Source organism: Dermacentor albipictus, unplaced genomic scaffold (assembly GCF_038994185.2).
Source record: "Dermacentor albipictus isolate Rhodes 1998 colony unplaced genomic scaffold, USDA_Dalb.pri_finalv2 scaffold_13, whole genome shotgun sequence".
Taxonomy (NCBI): Eukaryota; Metazoa; Arthropoda; class Arachnida; order Ixodida; family Ixodidae; genus Dermacentor; species Dermacentor albipictus.
The window spans coordinates 11,202,491-11,221,096 of record NW_027225567.1 but is presented as its reverse complement, the minus strand read 5'-3'; the positions used below and the strand labels follow the sequence as shown (position 1 = coordinate 11,221,096).

General features: G+C 47.8%; 1 protein-coding gene across 9 annotated transcripts in view; it reads right to left on the bottom strand.

Annotated features, from left to right (window-relative positions):
* LOC135915696 (uncharacterized) overlaps positions 1–18,606 on the bottom strand; it is a 293,473-nt gene that overhangs the window by 59,988 nt on the left and 214,879 nt on the right. For 6 of the 9 annotated variants that reach the window (XR_011509490.1, XM_070528622.1, XM_070528621.1 and 3 more), the window contains one exon: positions 6,797–6,980. Coding sequence is in view for 7 of the 9 variants with exons in the window: in XM_070528622.1 (XP_070384723.1) it covers positions 6,797–6,980 (184 nt within the window). In the remaining 2 variants the exon portion in view is untranslated. Of the gene's footprint in view, positions 1–6,788; positions 6,981–18,606 lie in introns of those variants that run through there. The other 3 variants (XM_070528628.1, XM_065448829.2, XM_070528626.1) reach the window with 3 other exon arrangements.

Below are 18,606 nucleotides of genomic sequence, written 5' to 3'. Positions count from 1 at the left end.
GGTACAGAGGAGAGAGAAAAGATCTGCAATTACTGGATTTGTGTGGTTGAAGCATGACATCAATGTTTTCACAATGCTTAATGAGTCTGTGTATATGACCGCCTTACGTAATTTTAACTGTTTAATGTGTTTCGCAGCCGACCACAGTGCATACGCCTCTGCTGTAAAGATGCTTGTTTGAGGGTGCAGAACATCGGACTCGGAAAAGGATGGGCCGACGGCTGCGTATGACACGCCAGCATGTGATTTAGACGCATCTGTGTAATACTCTGGGCAAGGGTATTGAAATTGTAATTCCAGAATATGCATATGAATGTGCGCCTCTGGAGCGAGCTTCGTTAACTCCACAAATGACGTGTCACAGTCAATGATTCGCCACAACCACGGCGGAAACGGCTTGGCAGAAGCCATTAGACTATTTTCATGAATAGGAACATCCATCTCCTCGCTCCGCTTCGTCACACGGATCGAGAATGGCTCTCTGGCTGTAGGTTTGTTATGAAAGAGTGTTGCAGAGGTCATATCGCTTATGGTGGGATAACAAGGATGGTTTTTGTTAGCATGTACTTTCAGAAAATAATTAAATGCAGAATATGACCGCTGCAGATCGAGCGACCATTCATTCGATTCAACATAGAGGCTTTGAATCGGACTCGTCCTAAAGGCGCCGGTGGCGAGGCGGATACCAAGATGATGCACAGGGTCCAGCATCTTCAGAGCACTGGGTGTAGCTGAGTGATACACAACGGCACCGTAGTCTAAGCGTGATCGTACAAGGCTCCTGTAGAGGTTCATGAGGCATTTCGTGTCGCTTCCCAATGTTGTATGTTACAGTATTTTCAGGATGTTCATTGTTTTAAGGCATTTAGCTTTCAAATACTTGATATGAGGAATGAAGGTTAGTTTTGAGTCGAGTATTATGCCTAAAAACTTATGTTCAGTGTTGAGTGGTATGTGTTGTCCATGCAGCATAATATCAGGATCTTGTAACAAGCCTCTCTTTCTAGAAAAAAGTACACAGGAGCTTTTGAGGGGGTTTAGCTTGAAGCCATTTTCGTCTGCCCACATTGAGACCTTGTTCAGTCCTAATTGGACTTGGCGCTCGCAGACAGCAAGGTTACAAGACTTAAATCCTAATTGCACATCATCAACATATATTGTATAAAACATTGAGGATGGAATGACTTTGTGGAGGGAATTCATTTTCACAATGAAGAGGGTGCAGCTAAGCACGCCTCCTTGTGGCACACCAGTCTCTTGAGTGTATAGCCTGGACAGGGCATTGCCCACTCTAACACGGAACGTGCGGTTAGTCAAGTAGTTTTCTATCATATTTAGCATGTTGCCGCGTACGCCCATCGCAGATAGGTCTCGAAGGATTCCGAATCGCCATGTTGTGTCATAGGCTTTCTCCAAGTCCAGAAATACAGAGAGAAAAAATTGTTTGTGTATATAAGCCTCTCTAATATCTGCCTCAATGCGAACAAGGTGGTCTATTGTTGACCTACCCTCCCTGAAACCACATTGAAAGGGATCAAATACTAGACAGTTGCTTTCGAGGAAATAGATTAGACGCCGATTAACCATTTTTTCATATAATTTACACATGCAGCTCGTTAGTGCTATTGGCCTATAACTACTGGCTAATGCGGGGTCTTTGCCTTGCTTATGAATTGGGATGACAATCACTTCTTTCCATGAGGATGGAATATGCCCAGATACCCACATGGTGTTGTAAAGAGACAGAAGTGTGTTCAATGTTTCTGGATGCATATTCCTGATCATTGCATACATTATGCGGTTACCACCTGGTGCTGAGTTGCCGCAGGAACTGAGAGCAGCCTTCAGTTCAGCGAGACTAAACGGACGGTTATAAGGTTCATCTGCTGCGCATTTTCGTTCAAGGCGCTCTCGCTCTATGCGTTCCTTGAATTTTAGGAAAGTTGGCACATAGTGTGATGCACTAGAAATATTTTGAAAATGCTTGCCCAGTGAGTCTGCCTGATCTCTCATGGTGTCGCCTTGAGCGTTTACTAAAGGAAGCGGTTGTGTTTCCCTGCCCTTTATTCTGTTTACCCTGTTCCATACCTTACCCTCATCCTTGCACGAATTGATACTACATATGTACCTTTCCCAGCTTTCTCGCTTAGCACGTCGTCGTGTTCTCCTGCCCTGTGATTTTGCCTTCTTGAATTCAATTAGATTCTCCCCATTTGGCGATCGACAAAGCCTGCCCCATGCCCTATTCTGCCTCTTTCGCACTTCTCTGCAATCTTCGTTCCACCACGGGACACGTCTTTTGGATGAAAGACCATTTGTTTGTGGTATACACTCTTGCGCTGCGTCGATAATAAAATGAGTAAAATATGATACGGCATCATCTATAGTATAGTATTCTAAAAAGTCCCGCGATAAATAAGTACATTCTTGAAAACTTTTCCAATCGGCTGAGGCTAATTTCCATCGAGGGACATGCGGTGGAGAATCATACTGTGTTGTTAAGTTTAGAGTGACTGGGAAGTGATCACTTCCAAAAGGATTCTTGATGACATCCCATTTCAGGTGAGACAGAAGACTAGCAGTACCAATTGCTAAGTCTATAGATGAGTATGTGTTGTGATGCAGACTGTAATAAGTCGGCTCCTTTTTATTAAATAGGGATGCACCGGATGTCAAAAGAAAATCTTCTATCAGCTGACCTCTCGCGTCACAACGGGAATCTCCCCACAGGGTGTTGTGGGCATTAAAATCACCCACGAGTATGTAGGGTTCCGGAAGCTGATTTATGAGGTTGTAGAAGTCTGTTTTGTGAAGGTGATAGTTTGGGGGTATGTAAATGGAGCAAACAGTAACGAACTGATTAAAAAGAACTCCTCGCACTGATACTGCTTCGAGGGGTGTCTGTAGGGCTACATGATGACAAGCTATAGACTTGTCTACGACAATTGCTACGCCACCGCACGATGCGTTAGCCTCGTCACGGTCTTTTCTGAAGATGGAGTAGTTACGAAGAAAGTTTGTTTGTGTGCTTTTCAGATGAGTCTCTTGAACACACAGCACCTTTGGATTATGTTTATGTAGGAGTTCCTTGACATCGTCTAGATTGTGAAGAAGACCCCTGACATTCCAATATAATATTTGTGTATCCATAGTGAAAGTGTATGGTGATGTGTGTTCAAGAGAGGAAAACTATGTTATCCCACAGGAACCTTGCCAGGCCCTGTGATGCGGGATTTGCCATTTTTGGGCAGCTCCTGAGAGCTTCGCCGATCTTTCAGCGTCCGAGACGCCGATATACTTGATGTATCCATCGCCTCCATAGAGGCGCTGGATGCCCGCTCGCGGTGTACATTCGCGGGTGTTTTGGGCTTCTCTGTGCGAACAGAGGCCCTAGGAGTCGTGGAGCCCGCAGGTCCGATGGACTGCTGGCTCTTGCTGGGTTGCGGAACAGCACTAGCTGATCCCGCAGTGGGGGCGAGTGGCGCTACCGTCGGTCCACTTTGTGTGGTCCTAACGGCCGCCGAGAACCGTTGTGGCACTGCCCCCTGCCGTGCCACGTCGGAGAAAGAAGGCCCCACAAACGAGAGGAGTTTTCTAGCTTCTTTGAAGGAAATATTTTCTTTTACTTTGAGCGTGATGATTTAAAAATAAAATTGGAGTAATTTCGGCAGTGGTGTCAGCCACCCACCACGGAGCCCCACAAGGGGACGTGACAGGCCTTGTAAATAAACGAGGCCTGCCATCGCCAGCTGTACACAACCACTATAACCAAATATGATATACCCGAGCTTGGTTATTTCACACAATGTTAACCCTAGCTGCCAGAAGGATCAGAAATTCAGAAGTGAGAGAAAGACAAAGGGTCGAAGGAGAGAGAGACAGGAAAAGGCAACTACCGATTTCCCCCGGGTGGGTCAGTCCGGGGGTGCCGTCTACGTGAAGCAGAGGCCAAAGAGGTGTGTTGCCTCTGCCGGGGGGCCTTAAAGGTCCGAACACCCGGCATCGGCTCAACCCCCAGGATCCCCCTTTCCCCGGACACGGCTAAGCCGTGCACGGCTACACGCGGGAGGGTCCAACCCTCGTGTGCTCGGGTACGTGGTGTCGCAACACACCAAATGCCTGCTGACGCAGACGCCCCTGCGGGGAAGGTCACCCGTTGGTGGAAGATTGTGCTCGAGAGGGCAGGCTGGAAGAGGGCAGCTTTGGAGGAGCAGCAGCGTCGAAACTGGCAGCGAGGAGTGGAGAAGTTGACATGAAGGAGAACGAGAGGAGTGACTGGCACCCAAACGACTTGCAGACTGGAGAGCGAATGAAGAGGGGAAGGCAGTGGCCGCTTTTATAGGGGGGCAGTGCAGAGGTCATGGAAGACTACGAGAATATTGCGCTGGAAAGTGCTGCAAATGCCGTGGCTCGAGTCTGAGGTTGTGTTTGTTGTGCTCTAAAAACGATTAGCCACTCATTGTGAATATGCAGTGCGATCTTGAAAACTGAGTGGCTTTGCAGTAGGGGCATTATCACTAGGCAATTTTTTCTAGAAGTTTGCAGCCGTGAAGTTTGCAAAATGAGAGTTTTTCGGGACACTGTTGTCGACACTGTGCTAATTCTATGATTCAAGTGTCGATGTTCACGCACCGTCGCACCATTGACAAATGTCTACAGTCGAACGTCGATATATCGAACAGCGCGGTGATCGCAAAATATTTCGATATAGCCAGAATTCGATATATAAAATCACGTAGAAAACGCGTCAAAAACTAGCGCAAATCAATCAATGAACCAATCATGGCGCAATAGATACTCACATGAAGCTTCAAACAAAGTATTTATTTAGTTCGCTGAAAGTACTGAAGCAGCGTAGCCTGCTTCATATTGGCAACCGCGTGCTTGACCACGGCGTCCTCGACATAGTCTAAACGGTCCACAAGAGACAGTCCAGTGCCTTCTATTGCGCCGCAGTAGCGGCGTACAACGGCCAAAGCAGCTACAGCCTCAGTTGCAGTCGGGAGCGGGGCAACATCGGCGCTTGCTAGATCAGCCTCGGCAGCGTCTTCGTTTGGCCGCTCAGCAGTCACTTCTGCCGCGATCTCCATGTCTGTTAACTCCGCCACTGTTCTGGTGCTGTCGTCACCGCCAACGAAGTCCGCAATGCACATGATGTGTGGCTCAGCACCGACAAAGCGCTCCAACTGGCTCCACGGCCGCCTCGATCACGCGGGCACAGCGGGGCTTGCCCCCGCCGTGCGCGCGTGGTCGAGGCGGCTTGCCCCGACGTGCGCGCATAGGTGCGCGCGTGATCGAGGCGGCCGTGCTGGCTCCAAGCCGCCGCGTGTGTACGCCGCTACGTTCAAATGGCGCCCTCGGCGCAACCGATGTGGGCAGCTGTCGTACGCAGCAGTCTGGAACGCCGATCGCGCCGCCATCTTCGGGAGTGTTGCGGGAAAGCTCGCCTCCTGTCAACAGAGCGCACTTGGTCTGGGGCGGCGGAGTTCGATATATCCATTTTACATCCGGCCCCATTCGAAATAAAGAATTAAAAATGCATGCGATTTTCCATGTGATACAGAAATTGTTCGATATACGCAATAATTCGATATATCCGTGTTCGATATATCGAGGTTTGACTGTACAAACCAAATTCGATGACCCTACCACACATTTAGACTGTTTGTCTAAAGTTGGATGGCGCAAATCGAGCATGACCGGCTCAAGAAAATTACCGGGAAACACCAGCTTGCGCTGACCCGCCATGTTGACAGCCCGGCAGGCGACGCTCAGATTCTTCATGTTTTCGGCAAGTCATCAGTCGATTTGTACTGTCAAAAGTGCAATGAAGCTAGGGGAGTTGCTTTATTGCGATGCAGGCCAATTATGGCGAGCGTTGAGCAAATTTAGACAGCTTTCCCTAAAGTAGTCTTCCCGATTCGTTAATGTTCGACGCAAGGAGCTACATGTCACTTATAATCAGAGGGACACTCCTTTCATGCTTTTTGGCACATTCCAGCGCCAGAAGTGCTCCTTAGAGCGGTAAAACTTTGCTCATCGAGTGCACCTCATGAAATGCTACGGCGCAAGTCTACCCGCGGTTTTTCAGCCACTTTTTGGCATCGAAGAGACCGCAGTTTTCTGACATTGCAAAGCGCCAGAAAAACATTTTTGTGAGAATTCTATCACAGGGGACACCAGTGATGCGATTGCAAACGAGATTAATGGTTTGGGCATGCTGCACCGTGGAATTTGACAGCTTCCGTTCGCTCCGCAGTAAACAGCTGGGCACTCGGCACTCGCTTGGTACCCGTTACTAGGCGGTCATCGGTTGTGGGCTTGGTATTTCTTCGGCCTGTTCTGTGCCTGCGTGAGACTAATTCATCAACAGTATTAATTTGACACTGCACATATACAAGGGTCACCACCGCTCGGCAGTGGCGATGCTTCCACTTGCCACTTTACTCTAAGCCAGTCAACTCTTCGTGCACTTCGAATAACACAGCTTAAAATGCATGCATGTGGGTGGAGACCGGAAGAAATTTCAGATAAAGCAATATTTTGAGTAAAGCGATTTCTTTATAAAGAGAGATTACCGTATCTCAACAACAAAACAGTTGCTATTCCAGGGTAACCACTCCCCCAAGAACTCCCTTCATATTTTCATTTGCACCCAGCGAGTCCCGTTGATTTACAACAAGCACCCTTCAACTGCAATGTTCTCTGATCATGTGCTGTCCAGTCCCAAAAGTGCCCCGGCGACCTGCTCAACATCGTTTGGCATCCGCGCCCGCACAGCAAGCTGTTTGCACACCTGGAAGGTCCACGGGCGACCGTCGCGCATCTCGGTGCACACAAAGCCATCTGTTGTCACCGTGTTGGTAAATGTAGTGCCAGGGGCCAGCTGGCTCATGTCGATGGCACGTCCAAAGTCAATCAACTGCAGGCACCTGGTCCCCTGCTCAGTAAATCGGTCGAGGAAGCCTGCCTTGCTTGGGCTGCACAGGAAACATGGGGAACGGCCGTTTTGGTAATGCACAAGAGTAATTCACTAATATAGCTGAAGCTACTTTCCTCTTTATTGTCTCTTTAAGGAGACCCTAGATTTCTGAAAGAAAAATATAGCATGTCCCCCCACGTCCACAATAAGAAAAAATGAGACGTGGAGAATTTACCTTCACAGAATGGAAACTTTTTTTTTAATCTTTCGTAATAAAAGCGGTGCAGCGTCATCATCATTTGTTCTTCATTTGCCAACAAGGCACCAAGCATACAGGGGTGGTATTCTCGAGTGATCCCTTAGAGATATTATCACTTCTGCAATATTTTACGTTACTCTGCACGAGAAGTATGAGCTGACAGTGTTCCTGGCAATGGGCGAGCTTGGCACAGGGCCATAAACGCTGGCGGCAGCATATGCCGATACACCCGGTACTAAGTCATGTGAAATTTCAGCAACGTAGTTGCCTAAGGCTGCTGCTCTAGGTTCCTAGACTAGCACAAAATGAACCCACAGCAACCTTCATGAACACAAGCTCCGTCATCATTTTGTGATCGTACTGACACTGCCTGCCTGTGACAGCCCTGATGGTAGGCTTTTGTCAACACCACGAATGAAGTTTTGGTTTCGTATTTGATCACAATGTGCAGGCAATTTTCCGGGCCCATTTCCTCTGCAAAAATATGCAAGCTAGATTTGGGCAAATACAGTATTCACATAGCACCAGTCAAGTTTTCAGCTGCAACTACCATACTTATTGCACAATGAGTGCATCTGCATAAAAAACACACCCACAACTTTGCTCCTCAAGATTTTGATATTTTTCACTTTCATAATAAACGAACCCCCAACTTTTGTCCCATGCAGTGCCACAAACGAACAACCACGGTGCAGTTTCCTGAGGCTCTATTCTGGACATTGTAGAATGCTACGATTCTGAGCATTCCAACATGTTTTTCAAGGCATGATGCAATAGCAACACATACAAAATTGTGCTGATGGCCCCCAATTTGCTTTTGTAACATGACGCAAGCGTGAGGCAAACGTTTTGCCAAAGAAACTGGAATGGAGACAATGGAGACAACCTAATGCTCTTAACAAAGCAACACAGTTTTCTTTTTCAGTAAAATATTAACAGTCACTTAAGTATCCTTACGTGATTTGAATGGAAAAGCATTCCTTAGTGTCACGTGTCATGACGTGGCATGTGACATAACGTCATATATGTGCATCCCAGAATCAATTTTGCTTCCAAGTATCAGTAGACCAGGATATGCAATGTCATACATTTTCATATGTCCTTAACAACTCTGCCTTAATTCGCCTTAAGGGGCGACGCAGGTCTTGAAATGTAAAAAAAAGAAAAAATGCAAAAAATGCAAATTTTCTAAAATCTCGATTTCGAAGTCTTCATTGTCCAAAGTATTACAACACAAAGTATTATTGCTCAATTACTTTTCGTATTATTAAAGAAACGGGAATTTTAGCGTCTGTGGGCCGGAATTGAAGGCGCAGCTTGAAAATTTGCCCTAATTTCAAGCCGCCAAAGCTCCAGATGATGCAGGGCGATCGCCGCCATCTTTGTCTCGTTTGAAAGCTGGTTTCCCGTACTTCATTTTGGCGCCTTTCAACACGACGAAGGCATTCTGTGTGCGACGGCGTCGGTGATGTTTTCGAAGAGTGAAATTCGGAAAGAGCGACGCTGATTGGGCGAAGCGCGCGCTTCTCCGAGGCGCAGCCCTCCAATTGGCCCTGGCGCGCTCCTCCTCTTATTCTCGAGCCAGAGCGGCGATGTGCTGATGGCGTGGTGCCTTCGTGTCGTCTGCGTGCATCTGAGGCTTCTTTTTGTTGTGCAGTGTTTCGTGCCCCACAGCCTCTTCTCGCATCGTTCATGAAAATATTTTCATCGTTAATTTGCTTCCTTTTAGCTCGCATTTTCGTTACTACGTTTATTAGCCAGGCTGCCGTGCGTACGTGTTTCTGTGCCGTTATTCTGATGGGGCGGGATTCACGTTTGAAAGCAAGCACGCGGAAAGTGGTAAGCGAAAGGAGACGTGCTTGGAATAAAGTAACTGCATAGTCTAAAACAACTACGGCAGCTTCGGTGTCACTGCAAGCCACACTACCAGCTATCAACGCCGCTGCACGAGGCTCACCGGGAATGGCCACATCAGTGTTGTCACAAGCCGCAGTACCGCAGTCTTCCAGGGCTGCTGCGCCAAACTCATCTAGATCGTTAAGTTTGGTGTTACCGCAAACTACCGTACCACAGATCGATGCCGCTGTTACAAGCTCCTCAAGAAATTCGGTGTTGCCACAAGCCACGGCACTGCAGGTCGACGCGGCTGCTTCAAGCTCCTCGAGACCGTCAACTTTGGCATTGCCGGTGGGCGCAGCTGGACCAAGCTCGCGTGCGCATCACATAGACACGTCATTTTACACGGAGGCTGAGTGTGCGGAGCGCGAAGAACATGCAAACAACATGAAGTCTCCCTTGACAAAAAAGTGCGCAACTTCTGGAAGTTCGACCTTTTAGGCGTCGGCTCGGTGAGTGACAACGATGATCGCGGCACGGAGTACGTCATTGTGGACATGAAAGTTGTGCAGACGATTTTCGTGTCCACAACGTGCAGCAAGTGTGGGATGGCTACTGTTGCGCTCAAAAAGTGCAATGAGACACAGTACGGCCTAGCGGTGAGGCTACTGCTCACGTGCTCAAGTTGTGATTTCGTGGAGCGGCACTTTTCGTCGCCGCAAGTCACCGCACCATCAAACATCATGCCCTTTGAGGTTAACCTCAGGGCAATAAAAGGCATACAAAATATAGGAAAAGGAGTTACAGCCCTCGCGGACTTTTGGGCCACCCTGAATTTCTCCCACTGGGGCCTTCGCCACAAGACTATCAGGGGACACATGGAAACCATGGTGCGAGCTTGCCAGACAGTAGCTACAGCCACAAAGGCAGCAAATGTGGAAGTAGTCAGAACAGTCAACAAGGACTTCCTCAACCCTGTAGGAAATGTGGACATCATTTTTGATTGCACCTGGATAACCCATGGCTACAATTCTAACATAGCTATGGGATGCATTATTGAACTTTACACAGGCCTGTTGCTGGACCATGTTGTCCTTTCTCGGTATTGCCGTGGCTGCCAAGGAGCACCTGACCCCAATGATGATGGCCACGGTGACTGGGCTATGACCAACAAGTGTCAAAAAAACATTGACCGCAGTGCCGGACGGATGGAGATGGAAGCAGCACTGATCCTGTTCAGGCGGTCCCTGGAGAAGAAAGGGTTGCCCTACACAACGGTTCTGTCTGATGGCGATAGCCGCACTTTTCATGCATTGACTCAAGACAGCATCTACGGATAATCAGACATTGTAAAAAAAAGGCTGTCTGAACCATGTCCATAAGCGAATGGGGACAGCCCTTCGCACCTTGTTGGAGAAGAAAAAAGCCCAAGGAGAGTCTCTTGGTGGGAAAGGTAGACTTACCCAGGATAAAATAAAAAAGATAAACTATTATGGGTATGCTCTGAGGTGCCACAGGCATGACGTTCCTGCAATGCAGAAGGCAGTGCAAGCCACACTGTTGCCCATGACTTCAACGGACAAATCCCCTGATCACTGTCATTGTCCTGCAGGTGATGACTCCTGGTGCTTTGACCGTGCCCTGGCCATCCAAGACGAGCCATCACCGCACAAAACCCTCTGCCAAGGTTTATTCGCAATGCACTAGAGCCAGTCTTTGCAAGACTCGGTGACCGGGCCCTCTTACGGCGCTGTTGTGATGGCATAATGCAAAGTGCCATTGAGTGCCTGCACTCTGTGATTTGAACCCAGAGATCCAAAAACAGTCATGACTCAGGTGGTGGTGGTGGTGGTGATGTTGAAACAGGCGGGGTTAGCCTGGCATACATAGCCGGCAATTGTTCCGCCTGATCCTCCTTCGAGTTGAGATCAGGGGTGTGTCACCAGCTGTCGATGAGCCCCGTGTCTTGCAGGAAGGCTATCAGCAGTCGTTGCGCTCTCTTCCTGAATGCCGCGGGCCCTCCGGGGAAAACATCGTCCTCAAAGGTCCTGTGCGTGAGACCGCTTTTTTGTAGCTTGTCGACCATCGCTTTTCTTTCTGTGTCAAACTGCGGGCATAGCCAAATGAAATGTTCAATGTCGCCAATGTCACCACAGAAAGCACAGAGTGGGGAAGCGCGAAGCCCAGTCTTGAATAACCAAGCTGGGGTGTACGCGGAGTCGGTCCTGATGCGGTATAAAAGCATCGCTTGTTCGCGTGTAAATCCATGAGTCACACAGGGTTCGTGTGGATTCTTGTGCATCTCTCTAAAGTGAAGGCGGATTGCACCCTTAGAGTTTTGAAAAGGTTTTCGAGCTTTCACTTTTGGGACACATGTCAGCGCTAGGCGTGCAAGGGCGTCAGCTTCCTCGCTTCCATCAATTCCTACGTGTGATGGAATCCACTGAAACCTTATGCTAAATCCTTTGCTCGTTAGGTCGTCAATCAGTGCCAGAGACTGCCTTGTAAATTTTTCTAGAGGTAGGCCCCGATGTAATCTCTGTAATGCTGACTTGGAATCCGTCAGCACCACGACATCACGTGCAGAAAAGGCCCGTAGTTTCCGCAAAGCCGCGGTGATTGCGGCGCTTTCTACTGTTGTAGAGGAAACTACGCGATCCAGTCGGCCAGACCATGACACATCAAGGGACGGTATGCAGAATGCCGCTGCACAGCCATCTGTTTGTACGCACACCGAACTGTCTGTGTATACTTGTAGGTGGCTTTGAAACACAGTGCTCAAGTGGTTCAGCACATGAAACTTGGCTTCGGCAGTTGAAATGGTGCGTTTCGTCGGTAGGTGGGGTACATTAAGGCTGCAGGTAACGTCCGGAAAAGACCATGGCGGGTCAAGGCGGCTTTGTTTAGGCCATTCCAATCCTAAAAATCGGAAGGTGTTCAGCGCCGCATGAAATTTGTGCGAGTTCTTGCTCTTAGCCGCCGGAGAAGCGCCGTGCCTGCCGTGCCCAGCCTTAATAGCTGCGTCAGCAAGGCCTGAGATGCCAAGAGGCGGAGTGGGAGAGACTCTGCCTCATTAGTGACTTTCTTGTTTGAAGCCGCCGTTGGAACTCCCATCGCGAAGCGAAGTCCCTTTCTGTGCACTGCCTCCAAGCGCTCGAATTGACTCGATGACGGTGATATCAGAGGGAGCTGATAGAGAATGCGGCTTGTTATCAGTGCAGCGTTCAGTTTAAGCATGGATATAGGATTGTTTCCCCAACGTACACCTGCCAATCGACGAAGAGCGTTGCATCTTTGCACTGATGCAGCCACAACACTTTCGACCGCACCACGCCAAAGTAGCTTGTTGTCGATGGCGACGCCCAGGAATCGAACATGAGTTGCACGAAGAATTGAATGCCCTCTAATATTCAGCGTCAGACGTGTTGACTTGCGTCTCACTCCCGGGAAAAGCATGAAGGCCGATTTTTCTGCTGATAAATACAGGCCAAGCGTCGATAAGTGGCGATTGATAGTGGAGATTGCGGCCTGAGCTATCCGAGCCAAACGTTTGTGTTGGTACCCCGAGATCCAAATGCAGATGTCATCTGCGTAGATGGACATTTTAACTGCCGTCCGACCTACTTTCAGGGCATCTGGGAGGCTGGCCATGGCAACGTTAAAAAGCAAGGGAGACAGGACACTTCCTTGTGGGACGCCGAGGGAAATTCGTCGTTTGTCACTCATTATACTTCCGAGCTTAACTTGCACACATCGGTCACTGAGAAATTCATGGACGAATCGAAGAGCATTTCCAGAGATGCACACGGCTCGGAGTCCATTGATGATGCCTGTGTGAAGCACACAGTCGTATGCCTTGGCAACGTCCATAAATATGGCGAGTGTGGAAAGGCCGTCTACACGATGGTGCTCGATATGGCTTAGTAGATCCAAGACACTGTCCTGGGCACTCAACCGTGGACGAAATCCGGTCATATATGATGGCTGTCTACAGTCAACGACCAATTTTTCGGACCCTCTAGGGAACGTAAAAACGTCCGAAAATTCAGGCAGTCCGAAAAAATGAATGCATGCAAAAAAACGCACCCTTTTTCTTTTTTTCTCAGATCTAGAGGTAAAGGGTGAAGTAACAGGCTTCCGAAACCCTGCCACAGCATCAGTGAAGTGGCTATAAAAAGAGGCGTTCAAAAACTGTATGCAGACGACTTGCTGTATGCAAAACTATGTATGCAGCCGGTTTATTATGTACATGTGCATCGTCGAGCAGCCGGTGTTATTGCTGCAGTGGCTTGAAGAACTTGTTGATTGTTGTTTTGACGGCGTTCTGGTTGCATGCGATCATATTCGCCTCGATCTGAGCAAGGGTCATATCAGCACTGTACACCGATAAGAGTCAACAGTGCTCGCGTCAACTCGGCGCTTGTAGGCGGCGCAGGCACTGGCTCCTCATTTTCAACATCGGAGTCTTCTGAATCCCCCACAACCTGACGGACTATTCCCTCGTCAGTGAGTTCTGCGGAGAAGTTGAGCTCATTGTCAGCGTCAACAAACTGTTAAAAAGTTATTTCCGTGGGTATGGAAACCCCAGCAGAGCGGAGGTCGTTGATCACGTCGTCCGACGGTACTACTGCTTTCCGCGCTTCGATGCCATCGGCGAGGACGACGAAGACGGAGTGGCCGCCATCGAAGACGAGCGAAATCCTCAAGTTGCGAACAGTGGAGTTCGCTGACGAGCGTCGAAGCACCTAGGCCTAGCGTCGCAGAGCATATTTGACACAACAGCACAACCACACACCACGCTAGCCAAAACGTGGCCTGTGCAAACAAACAAACAAAATGGCGCCGCTACGGAAACTCCGCCGAAGGCGGAAGTGCGGCGATGAACATAGCCAGCGTGGCCAGACCAAATCAGTGTGTGACGGCTAGATTCGGCTAGTTGTGGTTCAGAGCGGTGATATGCTTCGGCTGCAAGTCGATTTCCTTCACAAGGGCGCTGTGCGAGGAGCCAAAAGTCCTTCCGTCCGTCAAAAAGTCCGGAAAATTGGACGGCGGGGGGTTCGAGCGTCCGAAACTTCAGATGTCCTTATACATTGATTCTATGGGGTTCGTGACGGTGCCGCGAAGACGTCCGAAATATCAGGCATGTCCGAAAATTTGGGCGTCCGAAAATTCAGTCGTTGACTGTATTTCCTTGCTCAAGATACCATGTTAACCTCGCAGATATTAGTCTTTCCATCAACTTTGATACGCATGATGTGAGCGATACTGGCCGATAGGAGGTGAGGTTTGCAGGATCCTTTCCGGACTTGAGCACTGGCACCACCCATGCTGTCTTCCACGCTTCTGGGATCTCTCCTGTGCTCCAGATGTGATTAAATATGTCCAGAAGGGCTCGTTTTCGTTCATATGGCAGATTTGTCAGCATCTGATTGCTGATCGAATGGGAACCCACAGCACAGCATCTTCTTAATTTGCTAAGCGCCAAATCCAACTCACGAAAGGTGAACGGCGTATCCATGGTATGGAATGCTGCAGACAATAGAGGGTTCGATACTCCTGCTGATCTGCCAGATGTGTATACGTCTGCAAAATCTTCTGCAAGGGTTTGCAAATCTTTTCCTTGCTTTAAAGCAAGTGCTTCGAATGGCCTGTGTAGGCGAATCTTTCCAGATAGGCTATTCATTACTCCCCATATCCTTGTCATGGGAGTAAACGCCGATAAACTCTCACAGAAAGCAGCCCATTGAACTCGTCTTAATCTTTTTGTGTGACGACGGATGACAGCGTTTATCCTGTTGTATTCAGTTTTCGCAGATGGATTTCCCGTTTTTCTCATTAGTTTTCGTTCCGCTCTCCTACGTGCTGCACAGAGGTTCTTTAGTTTCAAATCAGGAGTAGGGAAATGGTCTGGCAGTTTCAACATTGAGGTAGCCACTCTTTTGCTTCGCAGCATATCTGCGAACAGCTCACCAGGGGATTCATCCAACGCTTCTCTGTATGTGTCCCAGTGGGTCACAGCACAGAATTGTCGCCCAGCAGTGTGAAATCCGGTGATGGTGAAGATCGGAAAGTGGTCACTGCCCATCCTGTCTGGGGCCGTTGTTGACGATACGACAAGGTCTGTAGAATAGATCACGAGGTCTATGGCACTCCATGAATCTGGTGGTCTGAAGAAAGTTGGTTTGCCATCGTTCGCGATACATAAGTCAGCAGCATCCGTGGCTGCGACAAGTTCCTTGCCTCGGTAATCTGCAGTCTTATCTCCCCAAAGCGAATGATGTGCGTTAAAGTCGCCACAGATTATTATAGGAGAGGGGCAACGAATGCAAAGGTCCTTTATGAACCCCTTCATGGATACCTGCCTGCGCGGACTTATATACACCGACACCACACCGAGTTTTCGTTTTCCTAGGCACACTTGCACAGCGGCGACTTCCAAGAAGGTAGAACAAAGGTCTTGCACTGGTAAGGTGACGTGAGGTATTTCTCGCCTGATGTATATCATTGCACTTCCGTTTGCAAATGATGGTATACTCGGATTTCCATGTCTGATGTACCCTGGGATCGTCCTTCCATTTGGGAGACCGGCCTCCAAGAGGGGCTAGAATTGGTATAGGTATGTCTCGAAGGAAAAGGCCAAGTTCAGAAAGACACTGTAGAATGCCGGCGCAGTTACATTGCATTATTAAGGGCACTTTTGGACGACGGAATGGACCAAGTGGGCGAGAAGCTGCCATTATGTTACTGAGGGTACGGGGAAGTAGAGCAGAGTATTACTGACTCAAGAGCCAGCACTGCTTCCAACATATCCTTCGTTGAACTAGCAGGCATCTTCGCGACGTGGGAACGTAGTGCCGTGAACAAGGCGCGTATCACATGCTGGCAGTTTTCCTGCTGACTGTTTGCCAGGCGGTACTTGAGGTCGGTTTACTGCGGCCGCATAGGTGCGTTTTTCGGACTCTTTTCGAACAGGTTTCTCAGCCGCTGTGACCGTTTGCGTTGGCTCAATAACTTCGTTTATTGGTGTGAGACGCGGGAAATGAGATGCGTACTCTGTTTCCAAACCAGTTAGTTGTGGCGCTCTGGACGTCTTCTTCGTGTTCGATGGTGCACTTGCACTCTTTGGACCCAGAACAAACAACTTATTTCTCCGCTGAGCAGCTGTCCGCGCAGGACATCGACCGTAGCTAGCAGGATGGTCACCGCCGCAATTTGCACACACAAAGTTGTCTTTAGTTGCACAAGTCTTAAAGTCATGAGGTCCCCCACAGCGCTAGCACCTCTGTTCTCCACGACAGTACTTAGCGATATGTCCGAAGCGCTGACACTTGTCATGACTCAGTACTGGCTGTGGAAAGGGCGGTTGCTGAAGCAATGTCATGCTACAATCTGGGAGTGACACAAACCAGCAAGGCTGCTGCAGTGTAGCTTGGCTATAGTCCTGGCAGCTCCCTCATTCGAAGAAGCCTTGAAAAGGACAAACAAAGGCTTTACAAGTCTAAGAAAGGTTAACAAGAGACTGAAAGTGAAGAAGAGAATGGCCAAGAAGCACAAGCCCGACAGGTCGCAAGACTATTGCCCAGGTTTTGTGTGAACTTGTGAGAGCATTCAAAAGCTTGAAAGTGACTTACTGGGTATTTTTTTCGTCAAGTGCCTTTGCCTTATGAAAGGTTTGATAAACTTTCGAGGAATTGATTTCGGTAAATTTGGCGTTCTTGCGCTCAGCAACACCTGGGCAGCATGCTAGAGCCCAAAAGCTTTCCATCTGTTCAATAGACAAAAAGAGCTAGTGGCAGTAAAACTTTAAATGCAATTTTCTCACCTTTCTTTTTTTTTGTCAAGTGCTTTTGCCTTACGGAAGTTTTGATGGTGTTGACATCAACTGATTTCAGTGAACTAGGTATCATATTTTTTAGTGATATCTCGGCTATATCCTAAAGCTTTCCGTGTTTTCTTAAATATGATAGGTTATTAATTAGATCAAATGTAGGCTAATTACTGCCACATTGTTTTATTTTCCAAACTTTGTTATTTATTTGTGATAATCACAATTACTTTATTGGTGTTTGCTCAGCTTTAGGATATGCAGTGGGCCTTTGGAAATATCCACATATTCTTAAAAACACTTTATTTTAATGAGCAATTATTAAAAAGGTCTGTAAGAAATGACCTAATTAGGAATATTGTATTCTGTTATATCTTTTCTTTCAAGTGAGATATCTTATCTAAAAACATATTTGAAATCGTCATTCTACAATATATCTCCACACAAAATTTAAGCAATGTATGTCGAAAAATTAAAAAAAGTTTTCAGGACCCTCATCTCCCCTTAAGACCCTCATCCCCACTTCAATCCACCTTGCTATAATTTGTACTAACCTTATCATTCACTTTACTCCACCTTAAGTCACCTTGTTCAAACTTGTTCTAACTTTAATTCGCTTTACTCCCTTGTAATTCATCTAATTCACTTTAATTCATCTTAATTACCCATAATTACTACAAATAATGTTACATCATTTACCTACTATCTTTTGTGTTACTACTGACGTCACACAAAACGCTTGTCACATCACATGATGTGATGATTTCTGGTACCACTCATTCTCTACAACGCTGGCTTTTCTGCCTCACAGGACATATAAAGCTTTTGCATTATATGTGGAACAAAGCAGCTAATGCAAAGTACACGATTAGTCTGTCAAAAATGCCTCCCGCTTTAATCATCTGCTGTATGACGCCGTCATCTGTTTTGTTTGTTTCTATGTGTGCCTCTGAGAAACGGAGCGAATCACCAACCCGCTTGTTTTATGCCTTGAGACAGTATATGCAACTAACCAGTGCTGAGCAACATTCCATTGGCGAAGATTACAAAGTCGGAGTCCGTGCCATTGCTAACAGCGGCAAAATGTTTCAATTAAACACACGGCACCGATCAGCAAGAAGCTTGGTAGCGAACGTTAAGTAGCTAGGCCTAGCGTTGCCATGGTGTGGCTACGGCTGCCAGCGGGTCTGCGTGCGAGTGCCGGCTTGAGGCAGCATGACAATCAAAATGGCGGTGGTGGTGGCTTCGATTAATGCCGTTTCGGATGCGGTCATGGCAAAAAGTCCAGAAACTTGGACAGCGAAGATTTTCTTGTGTGCAAAATTTCAGCCGTTCTTATACATTGACTCTATGGGGTACCGTGACAGTAACAGAAGTCACTAACCCATCACTAACAGAAGTTATCGGTGATGTGTGCATGCGCACAAATTTCCACCACAGTTTTTTTTTTCTTCCTTTCTTTTTTTTTTCTTCGGGCACAGCATTCAGGAGTCTGTCCTAAGCTCTTTCTCTATGATAGGCTGAGAGGAACGCTGGTCGGAGGTGCCGCCACATGATTTGGTAGCTGCAGAGAGCGTTGTCGGAGCGAAGTATATTTGAATTAACTGTCGCAAATGCTTGCCCGTTCGAATTATCAGGTGTTTTCACCCTTTGGAATATGCATAGCTTTGACGGGACTACACCATCGGTTTTAATAAACCAAAAGTTCGAAATAACGAGCTTCGACTAATATTTTTCTTGCACTGAAGAGCAGCACATACCCCT